Raw genomic sequence first — 26,640 nt, forward strand, 5'->3', positions numbered from 1 at the left:
AGTGATCAAGTAGAGCTAAGTAATAGAGAGATCAAACTAATTCTGCAAAAGACTGTTAATAGGTCTAGAAAGAATTGGTCTAAGAAGCTTGATGATGCACTGTGGGCTTATAGAACTGCTTATAAGAATCCCATGGGCATGTCTCCGTACAAAATGGTTTACGGTAAAGCATGTCATTTACCTCTTGAGCTAGAGCATAAGGCTTATTGGGCAATCAAAGAGCTCAACTTTGATTTCAAACTTGCTGGCGAGAAGAGGTTATTTGACATTAGCTCACTCGATGAATGGAGAGCTCAGGCATATGAAAATGCCAAGTTGTTCAAAGAAAAAGTTAAGATGTGGCATGATAAAAGGATACAGAAATGTGAGTTCAATGTAGGTGATTATGTCTTACTATATAATTATCGTTTAAGATTTTTTGCAGGCAAGCTTCTCTCTAAATGGGAAGGTCCTTACATTGTTGAGGAAGTATATCGTTCTGGTGCCATCAAGATCAACAACACGGAAGGTAATTTTCCGAGAGTTGTAAATGGGCAAAGAATCAAGCATTATATCTCACGTACTCCCATAAATGGTGAAAGCAATATCATTAATACCATAACTCCGGAGGAGTACATAAGGGATATTTATCAGCCTGTTTTAGACTCCGAAAACGAAGAGGTATGTGATTCGGTAAGTAAACCGACTCCAAAACTTTTCCAGTAGCAGTTTTCCTCCGTTTTGGAATTTTTAGAAAAATAGAAAAACTTAAAGCAGTCCGGAAAGTGCACGAGGAGGCGACAAGCCTGCGAGGCCCGGCCTACCCCCCTGCCCGGGCCTGGGTGGCTTGTGGGCACCTCGTGTGCCTCCCGGACTCCGTTTTCTTGTGGAGTACTCCTTTTTTGTTGGGATAAATTCATTATATATTCTCCCGAAAGGTCTGACCCTCGTATCACGCAAATCTCCTCTATTTTTGTTTCGAGCTTCTGTGCAGACATATCTAGATAGCTATGACGTCCCCAAAAGTTCCGAAGGACAAGTTCTTCAAGAAGGTCATCAATCCCTACCTCGCGGGAGTATTGCAACATCCTCAATCTATCGAGATGCATGAGGGGGTGCTGCACATCCGTGATGTTGAGGGGCCCAAGAAGACTGGAAGCATGGAGGTGAGGCTCGAAGCAATGGAGCAACAAGTCTTCAAGTGCCAAGGGATGGTGGAACACGGACTCAACGCCAACCACATGATGATCACGGAGTTCACCAACAAGCACAAGATTGATGCCAATGACATCGGGAAGCACCTCTCGAGGCTCTATCTTTCTCTAGTAGAATAAAGTTCTTAGTGTTTTAGGCTTGAGTTTTGCTTTGTGTCACCCCCGATGTATTCGAGTTCATGAGTCATATAATAAAGAGTGTTTTAGTTAAGGACCTTGCCTCATGCCATGATCTAAAGAAAAGAATGATAAAAAAGGAACAAAAGCATGAAAGACCATGTATTGATCTTATGGGGAGTGATGGCTTCACATATAAAAAGAATGTTGATTGAAACTTGTTGCTGGTGGAGAAACGTAGACCTTGGTCATTGTTGCAATTAATAGGAAGTAATAAAGAAGGGGAGGTTCACATATAAATATATCATCTTGGACACCATCTATGATTGTGAACACTCACTAAACTATTACATGCTTAGAAGTACATGTTGGACAAGGAAGACAACATAATGAGTTATGTTTGCTTGGTTCCAAACAATGTTATATGACTAGAGATCTCTTAGCATGTGACGCTTGCTTCCACCTCATATCAGCCAAAACTTCCGCACTAAGTAGAGATACTACTTGTGCATCCATAAACCTTCAACCCAGTTTTGCCATGAGAGTCCACCATACCTACCTATGGATTGAAGAAGATCCTTCAAGTAAGTTTTCATCGGTGCAAGCAATAAAAATTGCTCCCTAAATATGTATGATCTATTAGTGTGTGGAAAATAAGCTTTGTACGAACCTGTGATGAGGAAGACATAAAAGCGACGGACTGCATAATAAAGTTCTTTATCACAGGAGGCAATATAAAGTGACGTTCCTTCACACTAAGAGGCCACACATCCAAACCTCAAAAAGCGCATGACAACCTCTGCTTCCCTCTGCGAAGGGCCTATCTCGTACCTTTACTTTTTGTCCTTAAAAGAGTCATGGTGATCGACACCAATTCCCTATTTCGCCTTTATCTTGGCTAACGTCATGTGCTAGGGAAGGATCTATATTCATATGTCAACTTGGAAGTAAGTACTCATGAATTATTATTGTTGACATTACCCTTGAGGTAAGTAGTTGGGAGGCGAAACTATAATCCCCCATCTTTCTCTGTGTCCAACTGAAACTTTGATCTCATGAGTACCACGTGAGTTTTAGCAATTGTAGAAGACGAAAGGATGATTGAGTATGTGGATTTGCTTTACAAGCTCTTATTTGACTCTTTCCTATGTTATGATAAATTGCAATTCCTTCAGTGATTAAAGGCTATTGGTTGTCAATTCTCAGTAAGATTCTTGATCCGTACTTTACTTTATGAAGGAATTGTCACTTTAGCATAAGAGATTATATGACGCTATTGCTGTTCTAATTATGATCATGATGCCTGCATGTCCGTACTTTGTTTTGTCGACACCTCTATCTCCAAACATGTGGGCATATTTGTTGATCTCGACTTCCACTTGAGGACAAGCGAGGTCTAAGCTTGGGGGGAGTTGATACGTCCATTTTGCATCATGCTTTTTTGTTGATATTTATTGATTTATGGGCTGTTATTACACTTCACGGTACAATACTTATGCCTTTTCTCTCTTATTTTATAAGGTTTACATGAAGAGAGAGAATGCCGGTAGCTGGAATTCTGGTCTGAAAAGGGAGCAAGTTTGAGATACCTATTCTGCGCAACTCCAAAAGCCGTGAAAATCAACGGGGAATTATTTTGGATTTTATGAAAAATACTGGGCGGAAGAAGTACTAGAGGGGCGCCACCAGGAGGCCACAAGCCTACCAGGCCCGACCTACCCCCTGGCCGGGCCTGGGTGGCTTGTGGGCCCCCTGTTTCCCCTCCGACGCTCATCTTTTGCTATATGGAGGGTTTCATCCCAGAAAAAAATTCATAAGGAAGCTTTCGGGAGGAGCCGTCGCCGCCACGAGGCGGAACTTGAGCAGAACCAATCTAGAGCTCCGGCACGGTGTCGTGCCGGGGAAATTTCCCTCCCGGAGGGGGAAATCGTCGCCATCGTCATCACCAACACTCCTCTCATCGGAGGGGACTCGTCACCATCAACATCTTCATCACCACCATCTCCTCTCCAAACCCTAGTTCATCTCTTGTAACCAATCTTCGTCCCGCGACTCCGATTGGTACTTGTAAGGTTGCTAGTAGTGTTAATTACTCTTTGTAGTTGATGCTAGTTGGATTACTCGGTGGAAGATTATATGTTCAGATCTTTGATGCTATTCATTACCTCTCTGGTCAGGAATATAATTATGCTTTGTGAGTAGTCACTTTTGTTCCTGAGGACATGGGATAAGTCTTGCTATAAGTAGTCATGTAAATTTGGTATTCGTTCGATATTTTGATGTGTTGTATGTTGTTTTTCCTCTAGTGGTGTTATGTGAACGTTGAATACATAACTTGGGGCTAGAGGAAGGCATTGGGAAGTAATAAGTAGATGATGGGTTGCTAGAGTGATAGAAGCTTAAACCCTAGTTTATGCGTTGCTTCGTAAGGGGCTGATTTGGATCCACTAGTTTATTGCTATGGTTACACTTGTCTTAATTCTTCTTTCTTAGTTGAGGACGTTTGCGAGAGGGGTTAATCATAAGTGGGATGTTTGTCCAAGTAAGGGAAGCACCCAAGCACTGGTCCACACACATATCAAACTATCAAAGTAGCGAACGCGAATCATATGAACTTGATGAAAACTAGCTTGACAGAAATTCCCATGTGTCCTCGGGAGCGCTTTACCTCCTATAAGAGTTTGTCCACGCTTGTCCCTTGCTACAAAAGGGATTGGGCCATCTTGCTGCACCTTTGTTACTATTGTTACTTGCTACTTGCTATGAATCATCTTATCACACAACTATCTGTTACCGATAATTTCAGTGCTTGCAGAGAATACCTTGCTGAAAACCACTTGTCAGTTCCTTCTGCTCCTCGTTGGGTTCGACACTCTTACTTATCGAAAGGACTACGATAGATCCCCTACACTTGTGGGTCATCACTCAGCTAGCGGTACTACTTCTCATCTGGAGCGGTACTACCGCTAGCGAGCGGTACTACCGGTCAGCTTGAGCGGTAATACCACTGGACCCTTTGCAAATGCTAGGAAAGACCAAGCGGGTGCTCCATGGCCGCAAAGAGAAGGTGGTGGAAAGAAAATGTGCGCGTGTGTGAGTTGATTCCATCCAAACCTTTCCGACGCGGATCCCCTCTTAATTGTACGGCTTTCCTACTACTCAACACTACCAAAGAGAACCGTAGGAAACACCGTGCTCGAACAACACCGAGGGGCGACGAAACATCTTGTGCCATGTGATGTATTATCTGAAATGCTCAATGCACACGATTAGTCCGCAGAGGTGCTCTCATCAATCACCAAAACTACTTAGAACAAAATATGCCCTATAAATCTCTCCCTTTTTGGTGGATTGATAACAATACCGGATTTGCACAAAATGATATTAATGAAAACATAGACATGTGAGCATAAAGATAAAGGCACAAGATAAATGATCTCACAGGCTAAGTATATAGAGAGACTTTAGAGATAATATAAGGATATCATATGTCTCACACCATATGACGAAGAGTCTTCACACACATAATAAAATATCCAACAAACTTAAACCAACCAAATTCAGGAAAGAAATACCCAAACACGAACTAAAAACCAAAGGCAAATCTCTAACACTCTCTTCCCCTTTGGCATCAGTACACCAAAAAGGCAGAGAGAACGCGAACACGGGTGGTAGCTCAGTCATCCTCAGCACACACATCCATAGCGTCCTCATCGTCCTCATCATCATCGTGTTGCTCCTCGTGATCAGACCCCGCTGCATCTTCTTCTTCTTCGTCAGACACCTCCTGATCAGTCCCATCCCACTGGTAGTCTCTAGCCTGCATCCAGGTAGCCTCTGGAGTGATGACATCCTCAAAACCACTAGAGACGTGTACATCAAGCGTCCTCAGGAGGCGCTTATTCTGCTAATGGTTCTCCTTCTGAGCCACATGAGTAAGATACTGTCCTTTTGCGTGCATGCAAAATAAGGTCCTCATCTGGTCCTTCAGGGACCCCATCTGTGCCTTCAGCTTCTTGGCCCAAGATGGCTCAGCAGAAGAGCGGGTCTGTGAAGCAGGGCCGCCCACAGCCCCAGCAGCAGCAGTCTCCTCCCCGGTCGCCATGTGATCAGTAGAACGTGAAGTGGAGGTGTTGGCCCACTTCTCTTTCTAGCGCAGTTTGATGGGATCATGGCTGAAGAACTCCGTGGGTGCAGGAAAGGCCCTGCGAGGGAAGGACTCATCCCATTTAGTCTTGATGTAGTAGAACAAGTAAGGCCCATAGATGGGAACCCTACGGTTGTATATGACCATCTGAAGCTCACAAAACATCACATTTTCCACATCGAGTGGCCCATTGGGCTGTGTCTGTCCTTCCTGACACATCAGGAGCATGTCCACCAGATAGGAGTGAACTTCGTCTTTGTTACCAACCTGAGGGAACAGAGTGTTGCGGAAGACCCGATGCATGATATCCAAGAAGGGAATGAGCACACCCTTCCTGACATGCATTGAAAGCCATCGGCTTGTCCTTGGGGGTGGTATCAGGGTTGCGATGAGGGTGCAGGCCAACAGAATTATGCATCCCAGCGAAATTGATCCTCAAAAGCTTCATGAACTCAGCCCAAGAGCCAGTCATCTTCTCGCCATGATTCACCCAGGTCAAAGAGAGATTCTCATCATTATGGAAGAAGACAGAGACATAGAATTGAGCCACTACCTCTGGATCGAAGTCATAGTGAAAAGTGAAGATATCCTCAATACCTAGCTGCTCAATCATCCTCAGGGCCTCTCCAAAATATTCAGTATCCTTCCGGAGATGATTGAGATCAATCCACCGCATTGGAACAAATTTCTTCTTCTTAGTCAGGACGACATCTTGATAGATCATGAGTTGCTGCTTGGTCCAGAACATCTCACCGCCCCTGAACATCTCCCTCTCATTGACATACGGGTTTTGCTTTCGGCACCGCGCAAACTCCTTGAGAGCCATAGTGTCATAGTCAATGGTGGACTCCTTATCCTTTGATGCAGTCTTCTTGACGCTGCGCTTCGAAGGACGGGAACCTTCCGGTTCTTCAGTGTTGCGGTACCTCTTGGACTCGGTGTTGCGAATTGGGTTGGAACGACGGGAGCCACCACCTGAGACACGCAACACAAACACGTGAAAACGACAAGAGAAGTCATGGCAACATCCAGAACACAGGACAAAACACAAATGAGAGCAAGCATAGGCAGCAAGTCGAGCGCGAGCGGTAGTACCGCTCGACCAGGGCGGTAGTATCGCTGCACGACAGGTAGTACCGCTTGGTCAGGGCGGTAGTACAGCTCCACGAGCGGTAGTACCGCTCGGTCAGGGCGATAGTACCGTGCGCTAGCGGTAGTACCGCTCCGACAGGGCGGTAGTACCGCGTGGTTACAGATCTGGAGGAACAAGACATGGATCTAACCACAATGCTGCAGATTTAAAGACATAAGGGACCAAAACTATGCAGATCCTATGCAGCAACGCAAATAGAGGCACTTCCCAACATCTCTCCTCCTATCCATGTACGAGACAAAATCATGCCACAATAATGAAGCCAATGCATCTAGCCCCTAACCCTAGAACCAAGAACACCAACACAACAAAAGGAGGATACGGGCAGTACCGGAGTCCTTGGCACATGGAGGAGGAAGGGGAGGAGGGGCAATCCCTCCAACTGGAACGGGAGGAGAAGCGCCGCGGAGGAAGATCAAATCTGGGGGAACTCGAGGCAAGCTACAAAGGTTTTGTGCTGAACTACAACATGCAAGGGATGGAGAAGACCATTCCCGAGTTGTACTCGATGCTCAAGTCTGCAGAAGTAGAAATCAAGAAAGAGCATCAAGTGTTGATGGTCAACAAGACCACTAGTTTCAAGAAGGGCAAGGGTAAAAAGAACTTCAAGAAAGACGGCAAAGCCGTTGCCGCGCCCGGTAAGCCAGATGCCGGGAAGAAGAAAAAGAATGGACCCAAGCCTGAGACTGAGTGCTTCTATTGCAAGGGAAAGGGTCACTGGAAGCGGAACTGCCCCAAATACTTAGCGGACAAGAAGGCCGGCAACGTTAAAGGTATATGTGATATACATGTTATTGATGTGTACCTTACCAGCGCTCGTAGTAGCTCCTGGGTATTTGATACCGGTGTTGTTGCTCACATTTGCAACTCAAAGCAGGAACTGCGGAATAAGCGGAGACTGGCCAAGGACAAGGTGATGATGCACGTCGGGAATGGCTCCAAGGTCGATGTGATCGCCGTCGGCACGCTACCTCTACATCTACCGTCGGGATTAGTTTTAAACCTTAATAATTGTTATTTAGTACCAGCTTTGAGCATGAATATTGTATCAAGGTCTTGCTTAATGTGAGACGGCTACTCATTTAAGTCAGATAATAATGGTTGTTCTATTTATATGAGTGATATATTTTATGGTCATGCTCCGCTGGTGAATGGTTTATTCTTGATGAATCTCGATCGTGATGTTACACATATTCATAGTGTGAGTACCAAAAGATATAAAGTTGATAATGATAGTCCCACATACTTGTGGCACTGCCGCCTTGGTCATATCGGCGTTAAGCGCATGAAGAAGCTCCATACTGATGGACTATTAGAGTCTCTTGACTTTGAATCATTTGACACATGCAAACCGTGCCTCATGGGCAAGATGAGTAAGACTCCATTCTCAGGAATAATGGAGAGAGCAACCGACTTATTGGAAATAATACATACTGATGTGTGTGGTCCAATGAACGTTGAAGCTCGCGGTGGCTATCGTTATGTTCTCACTCTCACCGATGATTTGAGTAGGTATGGGTATATATCTACTTGATGAAGCACAAATCTGAGACATTTGAAAAGTTCAAGGAATTTCAGAGTGAGGTCGAGAATCAATGTGACAGAAAAATTAAGTGTCTACGATCTGATCGTGGAGGAGAATATTTGATTCATGAGTTTGGCACACACCTAAGGAAGTGTGAAATCGTTTCACAACTGACGCCGCCTGGCACACCGCAACGCAACGGAGTGTCTGAATGTCATAATCGCACTTTATTAGATATGGTACGATCTATGATGTCTCTTACCAACTTACCGCTATCATTTTGGGGATACGCATTAGAAACTGCAACATTCACTTTAAATAGGGCACCGTCTAAATCCGTTGAGACAACACCGTATGAACTATGGTTTGGCAAGAAACCTAAGTTGTCGTTTCTTAAAGTTTGGGGCTGTGATGCTTATGTGAAGAAACTTCAACCAGAAAAGCTCGAACCCAACGCGGAGAAATGTGTATTCATAGGATACCCTAAGGAAACTATTGGGTATACCTTCTATCTTAGATCCGAAGGTAAAACCTTTGTTGCCAAGAATGGATCCTTTCTAGAGAAAGAGTTTCTCTCGAAAGAAGTAAGTGGGAGGAAGGTAGAACTTGATGAGGTAATTACACCCCCTCTCGAACAGGAAAGTAGCGCAGTGCGGGAAATTGTTCATGTGGCGCCTACACCAACTGAAGAGGAAGTTAATGATAATGATCATGAAGCTTCGGATCAAGTTACTACTGAACCGCGAAGGTCCACAAGGGCACGCTCGGCACCAGAGTGGTACAACAACCCTGTGATGGAAATCATGTTGTTAGACAACGGTGAACCTTCGAACTATAAAGAAGCGATGGCGGGCCCAGATTCCAACAAATGTCTTGAAGCCATGAAATCCGAGATAGGATCCATGTATGAGAACAAAGTATGGACTTTGGTGGACTTGCCCGATGACCGGCGAGCCATAGAAAATAAATGGATCTTCAAGAAGAAGACTGATGCAAACGGTAATGTAACCGTTTATAAAGCTCGACTTGTCGCAAAGGTTTTTCGACAAATTCAAGGAATTGACTACGAAGAGACTTTCTCTCCCGTAGCGAAGCTGAAATCAGTCCGAATCATGTTAGCAATTGTCGCCTTTTATGATTATGAAATTTGGCAAATGGACGTCAAAACAACGTTCCTTAACGGGAACCTTAAGGAAGAGTTGTATATGATGCAACCAGAAGGTTTTGTCAAACCTAAGGGTGCTAACAAAGTGTGCAAGCTCCAGCGCTCCATCTATGGGTCGGTGCAAGCATCTCGGAGTTGGAACATTCGCTTTAATGAGGTGATTAAAGCGTTTGGGTTCATACAGGTTTATGGAGAAGCCTGTTTGTACAAGAAAGTGAGTGGGAGCTCTACAGCTTTCCTCATACTGTATGTGGATGACATATTATTGATGGGGAATAATATAGAGATATTGGAGAGCATAAAGGCCTATTTGAACAAGAGTTTTTCAATGAAGGACCTTGGAGAACCTGCATACATATTAGGCATCAATATCTATAGAGATAGATCGAGACGCCTCATAGGTCTTTCGCAAAGTACATACCTTGACAAGATATTGAAGAAGTTCAATATGGAAAAATCAAAGAAAGGGTTCTTGCCAGTTTTGCAAGGTATGAGATTGAGTAAGACTCAGTCGCCGACCACGGCAGCAGATAGAGAGAAGATGAGTTATGTCCCCTACGCTTCAGCCGTAGGCTCTCTTATGTATGCCATGCTGTGTACCAGACCTGATATAAACCTTGCCATAAGTTTGGTAGGGAGGTACCAAAGTGATCCCGGTATGGAACACTGGACAGCGGTCAAGAATATCCTTAAGTACCTGAAAAGGACTAAGGAAATGTTTCTCGTTTATGGAGGTGACGAAGAGCTCGTCGTAAAGGGTTACGTCGGTGCTAGCTTCGACACAGATTCGGATGAATCTAAGTCACAGACCGGATACATATATGTTTTGAATGGTGGGGCAGTGAGCTGGTGCAGCAGCAAGAAAGAAGTCGTGGCAGCATCTACATGTGAAGCGGAGTACATAGCTGCTTCAGAAGTAGCTCATGAAGGAATTTGGATGAAGGAGTTCATCACCGACCTTGGAGTGGTTCCAAGCACGTCGGGTCCAATGACACTCTTCTGTGATAACACTGGGGCCATTGCCATAGACAAGGAGCCCAGGTTTCACCGGAAGACGAAGCACATCAAACGCCGCTACAACTCCATCCAGGACCATGTCCAGAGTGGAGTGATAGAGATTTGTAAAGTACATACGGATCTGAATGTTGCAGACCCGTTGACTAAACCTCTTCCACGAGAAAAACATGATCAACACCATAATGCTATGGGTGTTCGATACATCACAATGTAACTAGATTATTGACTCTAGTGCAAGTGGGAGACTGTTGGAAATATGCCCTAGAGGCAATAATAAAATGGTTATTATCATATTTCCTTGTTCATGATAATCGTCTATTGTTCATGCTATAATTGTATTAACAGGAAACAGTAATACATGTGTGAATAAATAGATCACAATGTTTCCCTAGCAAGCTTCTAGTTGGCTAGCTCGCTAGTCAATAGATGATCATGGTTTCCTGGTCATGGGAATTATATATCATTGATAACGGGATCACATCATTGGGAGAATGATGTGATGGACAAGACCCAATCCTAAGCGTAGCACTAGATCGTATTGTTCGTATGCTAAAGCTTTTCTAATGTCAAGTGTCTTTTCCTTCGACCGTGAGATTGTGCAACTCCCGAATACCGTAGGAGTGCTTTGGGTGTATCAAACATCACAACGTAACTGGGTGACTATAAAGGTGCACTACGGGTACCTCTGAAAGTGTCTGTTGGGTTGGTACGAATCGAGATCGGGATTTGTCACTCCACGTGACGGAGAGGTATCTCTGAGCCCACTCGGTAGAACATCATCATGAGCTCAATGTGACTAAGGAGTTAGTCACACGATGACGTACTACGGATCGGTCATGTATGCCTGTCTCCCGAACCCGTAGGGTCTACACACTTAAGGTTCGATGCCGCTAGGGTTATAGGGAATTGTTATACGAGGTTATCGAAAGTTGTTCGGAGTCCTGGATGAGATCCCGGACGTAATGAGGAGCTCCGGAATGGTCTGGAGGTAAAGATTGATATATAGGACGGATGGTTTCGAACACCGGAAGTGTTTCGGGCGTCACCGATAACGTACGGGGACCACCGGAGGTGGCCCCGGGGGTCCACCGGAAGGGGGCAACGACCCCGGGAGGCTAGATGGGCCAAGTGCAGGAGAGAACCAACCCCTAGGTGGGCTGGTGCGCTCCCACACTCTTCCCAAGGCGCAGGAGGTGGAGAGGGGGGAAACCCTAGGCGCTGGTGGGCCTAAGGCCCACCTAGGGGTGCGCCACCCCTCCCCCCTGCCCAGGCCGCCGCACCTCCCATCTGGGGGGCTGCCGCACCACCTAGGGTGGGAACCCTAGGGGTGGCACCCCCCTCCCCTCCTCCTATATATAGTGGGCACTTTTGGGCTTTTGGAGACACAGTTTTCCCTCTCCCTCAGTGCAGCCCTGCTCTTCTTTCTCCTCCTCTGTGCCGGTGCTTGGCGAAACCCTGCCGAGAGACCTCGTCTCTACATCGACACCACGCCATCGTGCTGTCGGAGATCTTCCCCAACCTCTCCCTCCTCCTTGCTGGATCAAGGTGCAGGAGACGTCACCGGGCTGCACGTGTGTTGAACGCGGAGGTGCCGTGGTTCGGCACTAGTTCGGAATCACACCGTGATCTGAATCGCCGCGAGTACGACTCCATCAACCACGTTCCAGCAACGCTTCCGCTTAGCGATCTTCAAAGGTATGAAGATGCACTCACCCCTCTCTCGTTGCTGGTCTCTCCATAGGAAGATCTGAATATGCGGAAGAATTTTTTTGAATTTATGCTACGTTACCCGACACTTAGACCCCAAGGCAAGCCTCCCCTCCCCTCCTCCTATATATAGTGGAGTTTTAGGGCTGATTTGAGACAACTTTTGCCACGGCAGCCCGACCACAAACACCACGTTTTTTTCCTCCAGATCGTATTTCTGCGAAGCTCGGGCGGAGCCCTGCACGAATAGATCCTTCACCACCACCGGAGCGTCGTCACGCTGTCGGAGAACTCATCTACTTCTCCGTCTTTCTTGCTAGATCAGGAAGGCCGAGATCATCGTCGAGCTATACGTGTGCCGAACGCGGAGGTGTCGTCCGTTCGGCACTAGATCGGAGCGGATCGTGGGACGGATCGCGGGACGGTTCGTGGGACGGTTCGCGGGGCGGATCGAGGGACGTGAGGACGTTCCACTACATCAACCGCGTTTCTTAACGCTTCCTGCTGTGCGATCTACAAGGGTACGTAGATCCAAATCTCCTCTTGTAGATGGACATCACCATGATAGGTCTTCGTGCGCGTAGGAAAATTTTTGTTTCCCATGCAACGTTCCCCATCAGTATTGGTGAATTGTTCTAAGAAAATTTTGTTCTCTTTCATGCAATTTATCTTGTTCTTTAAGGTAATGTCATTCTTGCTATATTTGTGTATTCTGTAGTTTACATGATATACTTCGTTGTCTAGTGCCGTTGTTTAAGCTTAGTGGGGTTGTACACATATCATTACCATGCTTTGATAGTGGGTTCATAATCATACTCTAGTGTATGTACATCTACCCATCTATGTTGCCTTATTTTTATAGCCTTGATCGTTACTTACTTTTTTGTTTATTGTCTTTAACAAGGTTAGCAAATGCACCAAGACTGAGGACGTGAGAGCTAATGACAAAGACAATCAAGGGCTGCATGCAAATTTGATGTTGTTGAACTAACTTTTTATATGATATGCTGGAATATTGTAGTTTCTATTCCTTTTTATGGACTGAATCATGTTTTTTGACGAACTGAATCATATTTTATGGGACATTGTACGCTTATGGAAAATATGTTTATGTATGGACTAAGTGCATATTTCATGGGACTATATGTATGTATATATGTATTAACATTTTGTTGTATGAATTGCAAAATGCTACCATGCCACCAAATTAATCTACCATGGCAGCGTTTTTTCTGCTCCTCGTACACAGATCAGTGGCGGGTCTGAATTTGGGTCTGCCAATGGTAACACGCCAATCCATGCAGAATTAATTACAGGCCCAAATTAGTAGTGGCGGGCCTAAATCCAGGCCCATTAGTGGTGACATGCCTAGCAATGGCAGACCCAGGCCTACCACTCGTGGCATTTTACCACAGGCGGGAGGTTAGTGTCGGGTCTGCCTTGGCGTGTAACCTACCACGAATGCCATTTTTCGCCTGCCACTACTAGTCCTTTTTCCAGTAGTGTGTGTTACGGTTATGTTTTATCTATAAAGCAAGTGAAAGGCCTTTTGGCATTGTATGGCAAACACCTGTTGTGTGTAGGTTTTGATCTTCTCGACATATATGCACATGCCTTTTGCAAAGTGCAACAAGGCTTGTATGTAATTTGAATCTTGCAACTATCTTGAACAAAAATAGTAAGCTTGCACATAACAGATATAGATATACCAGACATAGACACAGACCTTGCTTCGCCAGTTTTACCTTATAAGTTATTTTTTGTTCCTTTAATGATGGTCTATTTAGCCATCAATATGTGTGACTCTTGGATGCTGTATGAGATGTTTACATGTACAAATATTGCTTTTCAATTTCAAGCAGTCCAACAGGTAAGAGGTTATCACTCATCGGTAGGTGGGAACACCACCATAAAAAGAGGAGCAGCACCAAGCACACATTGAGCTTAGAGGTTTTAGAGATAGGGATTAACTAAACAGAAGCTAGATGATATGGAGCGTAAATATAGGTTAGTTAATAGTTAATGCCTTTCATGGCCACAACACATCTACACCGAGTTGAGATGCATTCACATATTTAGGTTGTCAAAGGGGTAACAACATTAGGATAATTAAAATGAGCTACAATGAGATATTATTCTTTTAACATGGCGCATAAGAAGTAGTAAAAAATTCTTTGTTAACATGTTGCTTGATGGGGTGCTTAAATTCTCAAAGATCTGCATATGAGCATATAACAATTAGCACTTAAAATAAATATTTCGGAACAAAATGCGACTTATAAGAATATAAGTGTTAAACATTGAGAGAAGACTTGCGGCACAACACGGTATTTTTGGGGTACCTTTTAGTAAGAATGACTCGAATCATCTACTCGATGGGTAAAGTGAGAGTCTGAATCTTTAAGCATAAGCAAAACACCCGTATATGAATACTGCTGAAATAAATATGTATTGTTTATATAATCTATAACGCATGGCCATAATTCTCTTAGCCCGTGTGTGTGTGTGGAAGAGTTGGTAGCTCTTAAACCGACCCTGTTTTTAGCACCAACATATATTGAACAACAAAGATATTATGATGGTGGTATATTAAACACTTATAAGCATAAGAAGAAATAATAACTAACCTATAAAAGCTCTCCCATAAAACCTTGCTTAGAATTTGGTCACAAGCCTTTCTCCTAAAGTGTGGTCACAAAAAGAATGGGAAAAGCACATGGGCCTCGGCAAACCAAATAATTCGTGCCCATCCAAATAGACTCTAGTTCTCTCATAAATTCCAAATATTTCATACTGTGTTATGGGCCTACGACCCAAACAAGCCCAAAATTACTAGCCTCCCAGCCAATTGGCCCGATGGCCCACAAAAAACCCTAGCCTAGGCACATATGTATATATACTTATATCTCGATCTCTCTCGCCCCCTCCATACTAGCCGCCGCCGCCCCCTCCATCCTAGCTGCCACCGCCCCCTCCATCCTAGCCGCGGCCGCCTCCTCGCTCGAAAATATAGTGTTCCATCACGCATCCATAGCTCCCCCAGAACCACACTCTCACCCCTACCTCTTCTCTGCAGGCTTCCCCGCTCGCTTATTCATGCCATCCATTAGCGAATATCTATAGTCTTGTTGCACGCCGCTTCCCTGAGTACCGAATTGTGGCTTGATGTCGGGGTGCCTTTTCCGACTTACACATCTTGTGTAGATATAGTTGAAGCAACTACCGCAACCTTGATGACATAAGTCTTGACACTCCGGCATCCAAGATACCTCTGTCGACCTAATTTGGTGGATCGAAAGAGGGATATAGAAAAGGCAACTGCTCATACAAAGAAAGATGCGGAAATTTGCGAGGTATATTGTGTTTATATTCACGAACAGTATAATTTATAATTGTTTCTGGATGATGTCAAATTAGTAAAGTTAACCTGTCTATAGGCTATATATGCAACAATTGGGATGACCTTTAGTATGACGAAGAGTGCTATACAAGATCTGGTTATATTACATTTGATATATTTTTTATTCCTTTTTGCTTCCTTTTTTTCACAAAAGAGTGGAAAGAAATAAAAAATATTAGATCAAATGTAAAATTACCAGATCTTGTTATTCCTTTCCACATTAGCTTGCTTGTTTTCATTAACACTTGCCTAATCTTGTATCTCATGCTATTGATCAGATAATTATCTTGTAATATAATCAAACAAATTATGTTGTATTCATTTGTATGGATAAATGACTTCAATTGCAACAAAACTATGTTTCACCAAATATTTTAATTTGTGCTTATGTGTATACTTATTTTATTTGATACACGTGTATGTTGCCTTGGCATTGAGTTTGTTGTGTTGCTAATTACTTAGGTAGTTGCTAGTCAAGTTATTTAACATCGGAGAAGAATGAACTACTTCATCAAGATTATACATAAATATTTTGAATTGAGCATTGTTGCAAAACACTAAATGTCATGATTCCTACATTTACTCATTGGTTCACCCTTGAATATGATGAATTAAGAACTTGCACTAATATAGCTCATGCTAGGTCGCTTATTATTTCATTACCAAATAGCATGATCTTGGATGTTGGAGTCTGAGGATTTTTTGCCATCATGTCAAAATTGATCCTTATTTGTACCACAAGTTATTTTAGATGTTATATATATGGGGTAAACATTATCATTTTACTAAAATGTGTGCTTGTGAAATATTTCTGTGGTTAGTGTGTCCCAGCAGGTACTTGTGAAATATTTCTATGGTTAGACTATCTCAGTGGGCTATACTCTGCTTATTATGGTTTCTGAGGAAGCTTGTTCAAAGAAGGAAAGAAATGAGGAATGTTTCATAAATTGTCTCACGAGAGATCTCATTGAGCGGATATTTTTTCGGCTTCCTGTGAGCACTTTATTGGTGTGTGTTGGTGTTTGTGCACACTGGAAAACCTTGATCCGGGATCCTAATTTTGTCACGTCACACCTGAAGCACGCGTCTCATTATTCCTTCATATTCTTCCAAAAAGATTATGCTGCAGGAAAAAATTACCCAAGTGATGCTATTCTAATTGATAAAGCTGGGTCACAATCAACATATGCAGTGCCAACGATTGACCCTGATGATTTCCTTTGTGGTTCATGTAATGGGATTATTTGCTTATACACAAACAGATCAACAATCAAGATAGCTAACCTTGCAACTGGCGAATGTCTACATCTTGAGAAACCTACAAAGAATTTGAGTGGTGATCAATCCTTGTTCTATAGTTTTGGGTTTCACCCTTTGACAAGAGAATACAAAATTACACACTTAGTGGGTGACTATGTTGAGGAACGCCCCCAAAATGGAGATAAATTCACCATGATTCAAGTTTACAAGCTTGGTGACGAGAAATGGAAAGACATAAGAACCCCAGAAGCCTTAAGTTTGACATGTATCAAAAACTCTGGACTAGTCAATGTTGGTGGAACAATGTATTGGCTAACTGATGATATGGCAGCTAGCTCGAAGCATGTTGTTATGTGCTTTGATCTTGGTGAAGAAGCTTTTTCACAAATACAACTGCCAACACCAGTACCCGAAATTTGTGTTCATGGTGGTCCCAGGAGGTACTGGATCAGAGAGATAGATGGTAAAATATGTATAGCAACCTCTCAAACCTGGCACAAAGTTGTGTATGGTAAGCTATAAATCTGGACACTTGACAACAAAGTGGAGCATAGGTGGAGCCTGAAGTACAATATTCATGCAGCAGGTTACATTCCAGGTCCAAATTTGGCTTATGGGAATAAGCTATTGATGCAAAGAAATGATAGGAGGCTATTTTCTCATGAATTGCATGGGAATGAGGGGAATATCGAGGCTATGATATTAAACAGGGCGGGGTTGTTAGACTTTCGCCCATTTTTAGATTTTAGCCCTCGCAAGCCGGACAACATGCAATCCTACATCTATGTGGAGTCACTTGTACGCTTAGATGTATACAAAAAAGGTGGCATTGTGCGCAGGCCAAAGAAGAGGGAAGGTTGGAAATTGAAGAAGTGGAAGTCTTGGGAGCACGAGCTCTCTCGACAAGATGAGATGTGGAGCCACATTTATCAGAAGGAGCATGACATGACTGTATGTTGTCTTAATGAAAATTTACCTTGACATAAATTCGTTATGTTGGGATACCTAACAAATTTTTGAGTTACTATTTAATAGGTCTTTTCACAGCAAACTGGCATACAACTCAATCATCGTGTGCAGAGTATATCAGATGATGGGATTCGACAACAAATAGGCATACGAATTGATCACATAGTTCCGGTCTTTCCAAATAAGGTACTTTTTTTTACCTAAATAGAATTTAATATAATTTTTTTAACATATTAGTTTGAACAATCAGTAACCATATCTTAAGATAAAGAAAACAATTTGACTAGTAACATATGTCTTGGCCCTACAGTATCCAAGATCCCCCCGACGGTTTAATTTGGTGGGGCAAAAGCGGGATACACAAAAGTTACTTTCTCGTATGAAGAAGTATGGAGATATTTGCGTGGTATAGTGTGTTTACTTTTACTGTTCGAATCCATCGCAATTGTCCCTAAATGAAAAATTACTAAAATTAACGTTTCTACAGGCTTTTGATGAGGAAATTTGGAGGATAGTTCGTATGACGGAGAATGCTATACAATATCAGGTAATTTTAACATTTGACCTAATTTTTATTATTATTCATTTCCACTTTAGATTCCTTGTTTCTCTTATCACTTTCCTAATCTAGTCTATTATGCATTTAAGCAAATAACATTATCTTGAAATGTACATAAATTAATTATGTTATATTTGGTCACACAAATAAATTACTTATGTTAAAGTAAAGTTATGTTTCACCAAAATAAAATGCACCCATGTGGTACTTATGTTCTTTATGCTACATGTTCAAGTTGCCTGGTTAGTGATTTTGTTGTGTTTTTACCAAGGTTGTTACTAGTCAAGTTATTTCACATTGCATGAGAAATAACACTTAATATTGTAAATACTTTGAATATAGCATTGTTGCAAAGCACTACATTTCCTGATTCCTATATTAACTTATAACTACACACTTCCATACTATGAACTAAGAACTTGCACTAATATAGGTCTTGCTAGGTAGTTCAACATTTCATCATTAAATAACATGTTCTTTCTGCATTTCTTGCTTATACATTGTTGGGCAACTTTGTGAAAGATGACCAGTTTAGTACAACCACACTAATTGAGCATGGAACTACTAGTTTCTTGGGTTGCTTTCATGCAAATGGTTCAAAATAATACACATTTATACATGACATAAAGCAACATAAATAGAGTTAAAGGAACCATGGATCGAGAGTAAATGTCACCGATACCATTCATCCCAAAATTTACATTTTATCTTCTTTTATTGATTTGACATGTTGAATTCAAAATTAATGGCAAGATAGATCCTGGTTGAGTGCCTTATCTTTCTGTGAACAAGGAAATAATTAACATTTACGCATTCCTTCCATTCCTAGCAAGACAAGATTTTCGTGACCAGTGGTGTCCTCTTATGGAAGTATCATAGTCTTGTGTATTGATGTTTACTCATGTAATAGGTGGGTCCTTCGAGTTCAAATGATGTTATTTCATCCCAGAATCACAATGATGGCGAGGATACGGTTGAGTCTTGAGAGCATATCATGGCAATCTTTTTTATCTTGATGAGATAGTTGTTCAGCTCTTGCTACTTTATCCTAATGTATGTGATGTAAAACAATCATTTCCAAACTACCATCTATGTGATATTATGTTTCTTTCTTTAAAACTTATGATATTTATCACACATGTTTAGTGTGTGTGTGATCCTATTGACATATTCGTTGATTTGAGACATTAAAAATTTGCATGGCGATGAAGTTGCACCGACCTTTGATTTGAAGATTCGAACCAACTCTAGCCACTGTGAATATCAATTTAATTTTTACATAAATTGCAAACCTTTGTGTATTTTATCCTTGGTTGGAATTATTAATTTTCTGCAAAAAAGGTAAACATTCCTTAGTGCATGGATAGAGAAAAACACAATCAACTTGGTTAAAAGTGTATTAAGTTTGGACTAACAGTTGTAGTATGTAGACTTGGACAGTTGTTGCATGAGCAAGGAAAATTTCTACATGAAATCATAATGTTGGTAACAATACCAAGACTTGAGAGTTTAGTGTGACATTCTTCTTAGCTCGCTCATATTGTTGTTCAACCAACTCTTTATTTTATTTCTTTAGGACCGTTTAGCTCGGTTTTACTAACAAATGATTTGGGGATCTCCATCTACACTATGTAATGGAAATTACATTTTACAACATTTGTTCTGTATCAAACAATTATATTTTCCAAACCATATAAATCTCCCTAGCGGAAGAGAAAACAATTCCTCTTCTTTTAGAGAATTAATTCAAATATGCTAAAGAGGAAACTCCGCTCTTAATTTGAAATCATAGCCCATAGATAGAACCATCATTCGGCCAGATGCACCTTCCGGAACAATACATATCTCCACCATATTTTCTTCCTTCCTTCCTTTCTACCGAAGATAAATCGCGACCATGCTCTGACGACGAGCCAAGAGCATCGCATTGACGATGGAGTTTGCGCGGTGACCACTCTTGTCAGTACCCCCTCTACCTCCTCTTCTACTCATAGAATCTTCTTGACGCTCGCATTAGGGCTAATATTTTTGTCTTAGACATGAGGTGGGAAGATGCTATGCTACCCTCCATGTTGAATTGATGAATGTTCCCGTGATGTGGGAAATGTGTACTACAAAGAACCCTAGGACTAGTGGTATCCATCATTTTTTTATCCAGCTCGGTTTTAACAAATATTCCAATTGATTTGTGAAATGCGTTTGCGCCACATGAAGGAGGTAAAATGGACTAGGTATTAGAATTGCTTTTGATGGTTAATGATGAGGTACTATTCCTGGAGTCATGGTTTTTAGCCTCGTGAGACAAAATGTGGAGATGTGTATATTCCAAAAAAATGTTGAGATGTGGTGTTTTATTTACTTATTAAAAATAGAGGGTAGTGATTTTGTTCTTGTCCCGTTATGTTTTATTTGTAAAGTTTAAATCAATGGTAGGTTACTCGTGTTTTCACATTTTCTATTTAGTTTATGTAAAATAGGTTCGTGTTCGCCGTTAGAAATTATTTACGTGTAAGCATCTATGTGGCACTTTTTAAGCAAATCTAGTTGCAACAGAGGGTCTCTTTGAATTATTTTGACTATTTACTTAGTGCATGCTCGAGTGAATCATGTCCTGAATGTGACTGCTGAAATTGGGCTCGATATGAGACTGTGTGTTCCTCAGGCAACATCTCTTCTATTATCTCACTCCGGATTTATTAGGCATCCTTTAATTTTTGGGTAAACTTTGATCATATACTTGATTGCAAAATATAAGTGATATGTTATAAAATTGTATTATTGGATTCGTATTCGAATGAAGTTTTCATTGATTCCATATATTCCGCGCATAACTCATATTCAATTATGCAACACCTATTTGTGTCAAGTTGTTGAGGCCTCGCACATGGTTGAAGCTTAGTAGGCCTCCTCACTTTAGATGTATGGTCCCTTGAACCATTTTTTTATCCTCATGAGTTTTAAATTCGGGTTTCTTACAAAAAGGTTGTTTAGTTCTGTATGGATTTAATATTTTACAAGTATGAAAGTCATTAAAAAATGTCCAACATCTATTTGAGAAATGTCCATTGTGTGTCGAGAAAATGTTTAGTGTGTATTTAACACTGATTTACCACATAATAATAAAATGCTCAATGTATATTAAAATATATTCATAATGTATTTGTAAATTGTCTACCATCCATGAAAAATTTCACCATATGTTAAAAAATATTCAAGGTACAATTAAAAATGGTCAATGTATATTTGAAAAGTGTTCATCGTATATTAGAAAAATATTTTGTGTATAACAACAAAAAGAAAGCGCACAACTGAAAAACAAAAAAAGAAACAAAGGAAAAAAAACCTGGAAAAAACAAGACAAAAAATAAAATAAAATATATAGAAACACGGTGAAGGAATTCACTCCCCGAATTGGCAAACTGGACCGGCACAAATCGCCTCACAATAGGTGTCAAGGCACCTAATGCGTGCGGGCATGAAATTGGACGTACCGGGATCTTGACCACCCTTAAACCCACGCCCTAGCTAGGGATCACCGCTCCTACTAGGACACGAGAATATGGGATGACATCACCTTTTACGAGTGCGGACGTCCTAGACATTTTGAGTCTCTGACAATGCGGTCCGGACAACCTGACAGACCAGCTTATCATGGTAACTGAGGCAATAATAGTGCTGAAATGGTCTGATTTCTAAATACACTTCAATAGTACATGCAACTACATTGACGAGGGCCTCCAAGTTTATTTTGCTCTCATGGGCTGGACTACATTGATTAACGGAGGACTTTGTGTTCATTTGTGCAGGCTGCCTTTACAAAAATAATGGTTTCTTAACGAGAAGTAGTAATTATTATTATTTGTAATTGTCTGGCTAAAATACATGATAACGTTCAACAACTCTTTCATTTACTCGCACTCGAAAAAGTCCTCGTTTATTTACTTGCCCTCCAAAAGTCTAGCCGACACCAGTTTTTGTTATCACCTATCATATCATTGCCTCGGAGCACGTGTATAGTTCTATCAACAAATACCTCTGGCACACATGTTGACGAATATTTTTTGGAAATCAATGAATATTTTTTTTTTCAAATTCATGACTTATTTTTTCAACTTTGTAGAACTTTTCAATTTTGGTAAACTTTTTTCCAGATTTGCGAACTTTTTTGAAGTTTGTAGTTTTCTTCAAAATGATATTTTAATTCCCACCCCGTTTAACTTTTTCCAAAATTGTAAACTTTTTTTGAAGATCGGTGAACTATTTTCAAAATTCATGACTTTTTACTTCTAAGTTTATTTTAGGAAACCGGTGCCTCGTTTTTTCCGAAAAAGGCAGCATTTTTTTTTATTTACGGCAGCAGCTCCTGGTGTTAGGCAAACGATCAGGACAAACCCTATTTGACAGTGTAGGCACCGGTTACTGTTCCTTTTGTAAACCGACGCCAACCGGCGCGTTAGCTGGGCCCGCCCATCTAGGATTTTTCCTTCTGTGTTTAGTCTCGAAAATACAAATTACCGAGTACTTTCTTTAAAGATCACTCACATCAAGGTCTTGATAAGTGACGCACTGCATACGTGTTAATTATCGCAACCTGAGAGTTTTTCTTTTTTGTAGATTTGTTTTTTCTAAAAAGAATATCACCTAAACAGTGCGTTCAAATCTCGAACCGTTCTCATCGTTGGATTTCTCGTGACGAGATCTTAAAAACTAGATCCCATGTTGATAGATTTTGACGAACTTTTTTTCAGAAAAAACGGACCAAAAAACACCATGACATCCGCGATAGAAAAAAAAAGCAGAAAATGCTTCTTTGAGCGATTTCTTCCTTTTCAAGAGGCACGGCCATGCCTCTTGCGAAGGTAAAATCGTGCCTCGCACAGAAGTAAAATCATGCCTCCCATAAAAAAATGTGTTTATTTCTTTCCAAGAGGCACGGGCATGCCTCTCGCGGAAGCAAAACCATGGCTCTCGTGCAAAAAAACAGTAAACGTGTTTTTTCCTTTCTGAGAGGCACGGCCGTGCCTCTCGCAGAAGCAAACCGTGCCTCTCGCAAAAAATAGAAAACGTATTTTTTATTCTTTTCAAGAGGCACGACCGTGCCTCTGACGAAGGCAAAATCGTGTCTCTCGCGAAAGCAAAACCGTACATCTCGCGAAAAAAATACGATTGTTTCACAATTTGTTTTTATTTTTTTGTCAAAAAACAAAGAAAGACCAATGAAAAACAAATCATCAAAAGAAAAATCAAAAAAACCAATCTAAAAAGCCAAAAACGCGTGCATAAAAATAAAAAAATAAAATTCAAAGAAAACGCTTAGAGCGCTACATGTGACGGCGGCTGAGAACGGGTCAAGTGACAGTGCGCGGAAGTGCTCGCTCGAAGACTCCGAAAACAGGGCTCGCTAACTTGTGACTCCCGTTTAATCCGGCATAAACAAGCCATGCTAGACCTGATTTGAACCCACGACCAACCTGACCAAGTTCGCTGGTTCAACCGCCACGGGATCTGTTAAACTCAAACTTTCTCGTTTTGTTTTATTCTTTTTTTTCTTTTCCTTTTTTAGTCTTTTGTTTTACTTTTGTCCTTTTTTCATCTTGGTTCCTTGAGTTGTTTGCAAATACGTAAAGTTTTCTTTTAAATCAAAGATTTTTTTAAATGCAGGGCTTTTCTGAAATTTGATGAAATTATTTTCAAATTTATGAACTTTTTGGAATTCTATGTACTTCTTCAAATTTGATAACTTTTTTTCATATTCGATGAACTTTGTTTCAAATTTAATGAACAGTTTTTCAATTAAGATGAATATTTTCTAAATATATGAACATTTTTTAATTTTTATGAACTATTTTGTAAATCGATGAACTTTTTTAAAAACCAATGAATTGATTTAAAAATTTGATGAAATTTTATAAACTTGTGAACTTGTTTAAACCGGTGATCCTTTTTCAAATCAATGATTTTTTTAATGTGTGAACTTTTCCAAAATTTCATGAACTTTATCCTAAATTTGCAAAACAATTCAAATTTTGTGAAGTTTTCTCAAATTCATGTTTTGTCTGTTTGTACGAACCTGTTCAATTTTATGAAATTTCTTCAAATTCATGTTTTTATATTCTGGGTTCGTTTTTTTATCATACAATAATACGCAAAATATTTTGGTTATATTATAAGGGCTATTTGTCCTCAAAATTTATTACTAGGGGAGGTTTCTCTATAGCCGGTCAAAGGATCGAATCCCGGCTGAACTGCATTTTTGAGCAGTTTTTTGCGAGACCTTTCTGGCTCCTCGTCGTGTTTCCTAGGCTGGCCCAGTACGAGAGGCCTGCGAGCGCCAGCTCATTAACGAGCTTCTATAGCGCTGACTAGGAGCTCCCAACAAAAAGGGGAGTGAGCTGGACGAGTGATGCGCCTAACACGCCAACCCAACTATCGTTGGGTACTCGCCTTGGTTCTCCTTACTTATATTGAAAGCCGTCGAATACGGAGTCCCCACGCCATGCACGTCTCTAGCCGTCCATCTGAGGTATCGATCCATCTCATGTCTCCTATTGCGAGATTAGCAGAACACTAACCTTTGTAGATGGATGGCTACCTCGGCTCGGATGGAAAGCAAAATGCTAGTCTTTGCACAAAAGATTTGTGCAATACTAGTCAAGAAAGAAAATTACTATCAAGATAGAATAATCCTCTCAGCTTGACATTGTAGCATGTCAACCGCCTCTCACACTATCACAACAACCATCAAAAGAAAAGAAAAAATAACAGATGACCTCCTTACCCAAGCTTGATGCGGTTTTATCGCTGACATGCAGCTTTGCGGACCTTCAAGATGGCTCATCAAAGGTGAAACTATTACCGTTGAACGAATCAGACCGGAACAACACCACACACACGCCATCTAACTTCAGATCTAGCACCCCCGCACAATTAAGACGTCGGAGGTGGAAACCACATTTGCCATTCACAAACCCAACACACGATTATCCATCTTCCAAATGTCGTCGTTGCAGACCACAATCTTCATCCTCTCCCGGACTACCTCCCAAACTCCACGTCGGCGCTGCAGCAAACGCCATCTCAACGGCGGAGCCCGAGGACACAAGTTCACAGCGAGGATGTCGCTACCGCCACACCAGCCTTGCTTGTTTCCAAAACCAGCCCAAACCATAGGGTGGATCGCCTTGTCAGGGAAGGATCTGAAGAATATTTATTCAACGCCGCCATTGTCATTAAAACTAAGATGATTAACAACCTAATTAAGAACTATCCATTCACGTGGATCTGGCAACCCCCCTCACCACTGATGACCAAGGTTGGCGGCGGAGGAGATCCATCGGAGGACGATGTTAGAGGAACTCTCCTTGGAATAGGCGCCGACGAGATCGCTTTTTCTTCCAAAGGAAGAAAGAAAATGATCCATCTTGCATTGACTTAATTGTGCCCAACTGGTCATTAGGGATTTTACATGGGAAGGAAAAGAGAGAAGTACAAGGACTATCAAGTGATTTTAGGATTGGCTGATTAGAGCATCTCTAGAGGATCTTATAAACTACCGTACCACAAATTTTGTTTACGGGATACTATAAACCGAATTTGTGGTACGGTAGAGGGCATGAAAGATCAGATCCTTCAACATATACTGCATAACTTAACATATTAGTTTCCGCCACATACTTCCCTGGATTTAAATATAGTTCATACGACAAACTTAAAAACTGTTGGGGAATGCCGCATGGAAAACAAAAATTTTCCTACGCGCACGAAGACCTATCATGGTGATGTCATCTACGAGAGAGGATATTCGATCTACGTACCCTTGTAGACCGCACAGCAGAAGCGTTAGTGAACGCGGTTGATGTAGTGGAACGTCCTCACGTCCCTCGATCCGCCCCGCGAACCGTCCCGCGATCAGTCCCACGATCTAGTGCCGAACGGACGGCACCTCCGCGTTCAGCACACGTACAGCTCGACGATGATCTCGGCCTTCTTGATCCAGCAAGAGAGACGGAGAGGTAGATGAGTTCTCCGGTAGCGTGACGGCGCTCCGGAGGTTGGTAATGATCTTGTCTCAGCAGGGCTCCGCCCGAGCTCCGCAGAAACGCGATCTAGAGGTAAAACCGTGGAGATATGTGGTCGGGCTGCCGTGGCAAAGTTGTCTCAAATCAGCCCTAAAACCTTCGTATATATAGGGGGAAGAGGGGGAGCCTTGCCTTGGGGTCCAAAGACCCTCAAGGGGTTCGGCCGAGCCAAGGGGGCAACCCTCCCCTTCCAAACCGAGTCCAACTAGGTTTGGAAGGAGGAGTCCTTCCCCCTTTTCCCACCTCCTCCTTTTTTTTTCTTTTCTCTTTGATTTTCTTCCTATGGCGCATATGGCCTTCTTGGGCTGTCCCACCAGCCCACTAAGGGCTGGTGCGCCACCCCCAAGGCC

At 41.9% G+C, this 26,640-nt stretch overlaps 1 protein-coding gene across 1 annotated transcript; it reads left to right on the plus strand.

Moving 5' to 3' along the window:
- Positions 1-14,966: 14,966 nt before the first annotated feature.
- Positions 14,967-19,380, plus strand: LOC123430792 (F-box protein At3g07870-like). The gene is made up of 6 exons (XM_045114630.1): positions 14,967-15,377; positions 16,246-17,635; positions 17,720-17,839; positions 17,964-18,059; positions 18,141-18,200; positions 19,123-19,380. The coding sequence occupies exon 2, from the start codon at positions 16,316-16,318 to the stop codon at positions 17,204-17,206; it is 891 nt and encodes a 296-aa protein (XP_044970565.1). The 5' UTR covers positions 14,967-15,377; positions 16,246-16,315; the 3' UTR covers positions 17,207-17,635; positions 17,720-17,839; positions 17,964-18,059; positions 18,141-18,200; positions 19,123-19,380.
- The last annotated feature ends 7,260 nt before the right edge of the window (positions 19,381-26,640 follow it).

This window comes from Hordeum vulgare, chromosome 2H (assembly GCF_904849725.1).
Source record: "Hordeum vulgare subsp. vulgare chromosome 2H, MorexV3_pseudomolecules_assembly, whole genome shotgun sequence".
NCBI lineage: Eukaryota > Viridiplantae > Streptophyta > Magnoliopsida > Poales > Poaceae > Hordeum > Hordeum vulgare.

What these genes read in the sequence shown, in the direction of transcription:
- LOC123430792 (XM_045114630.1), top strand. Translation starts at nt 16,316, where the DNA reads ATGGTTTCTGAGGAAGCTTGTTCAAAGAAGGAAAGAAATGAGGAATGT.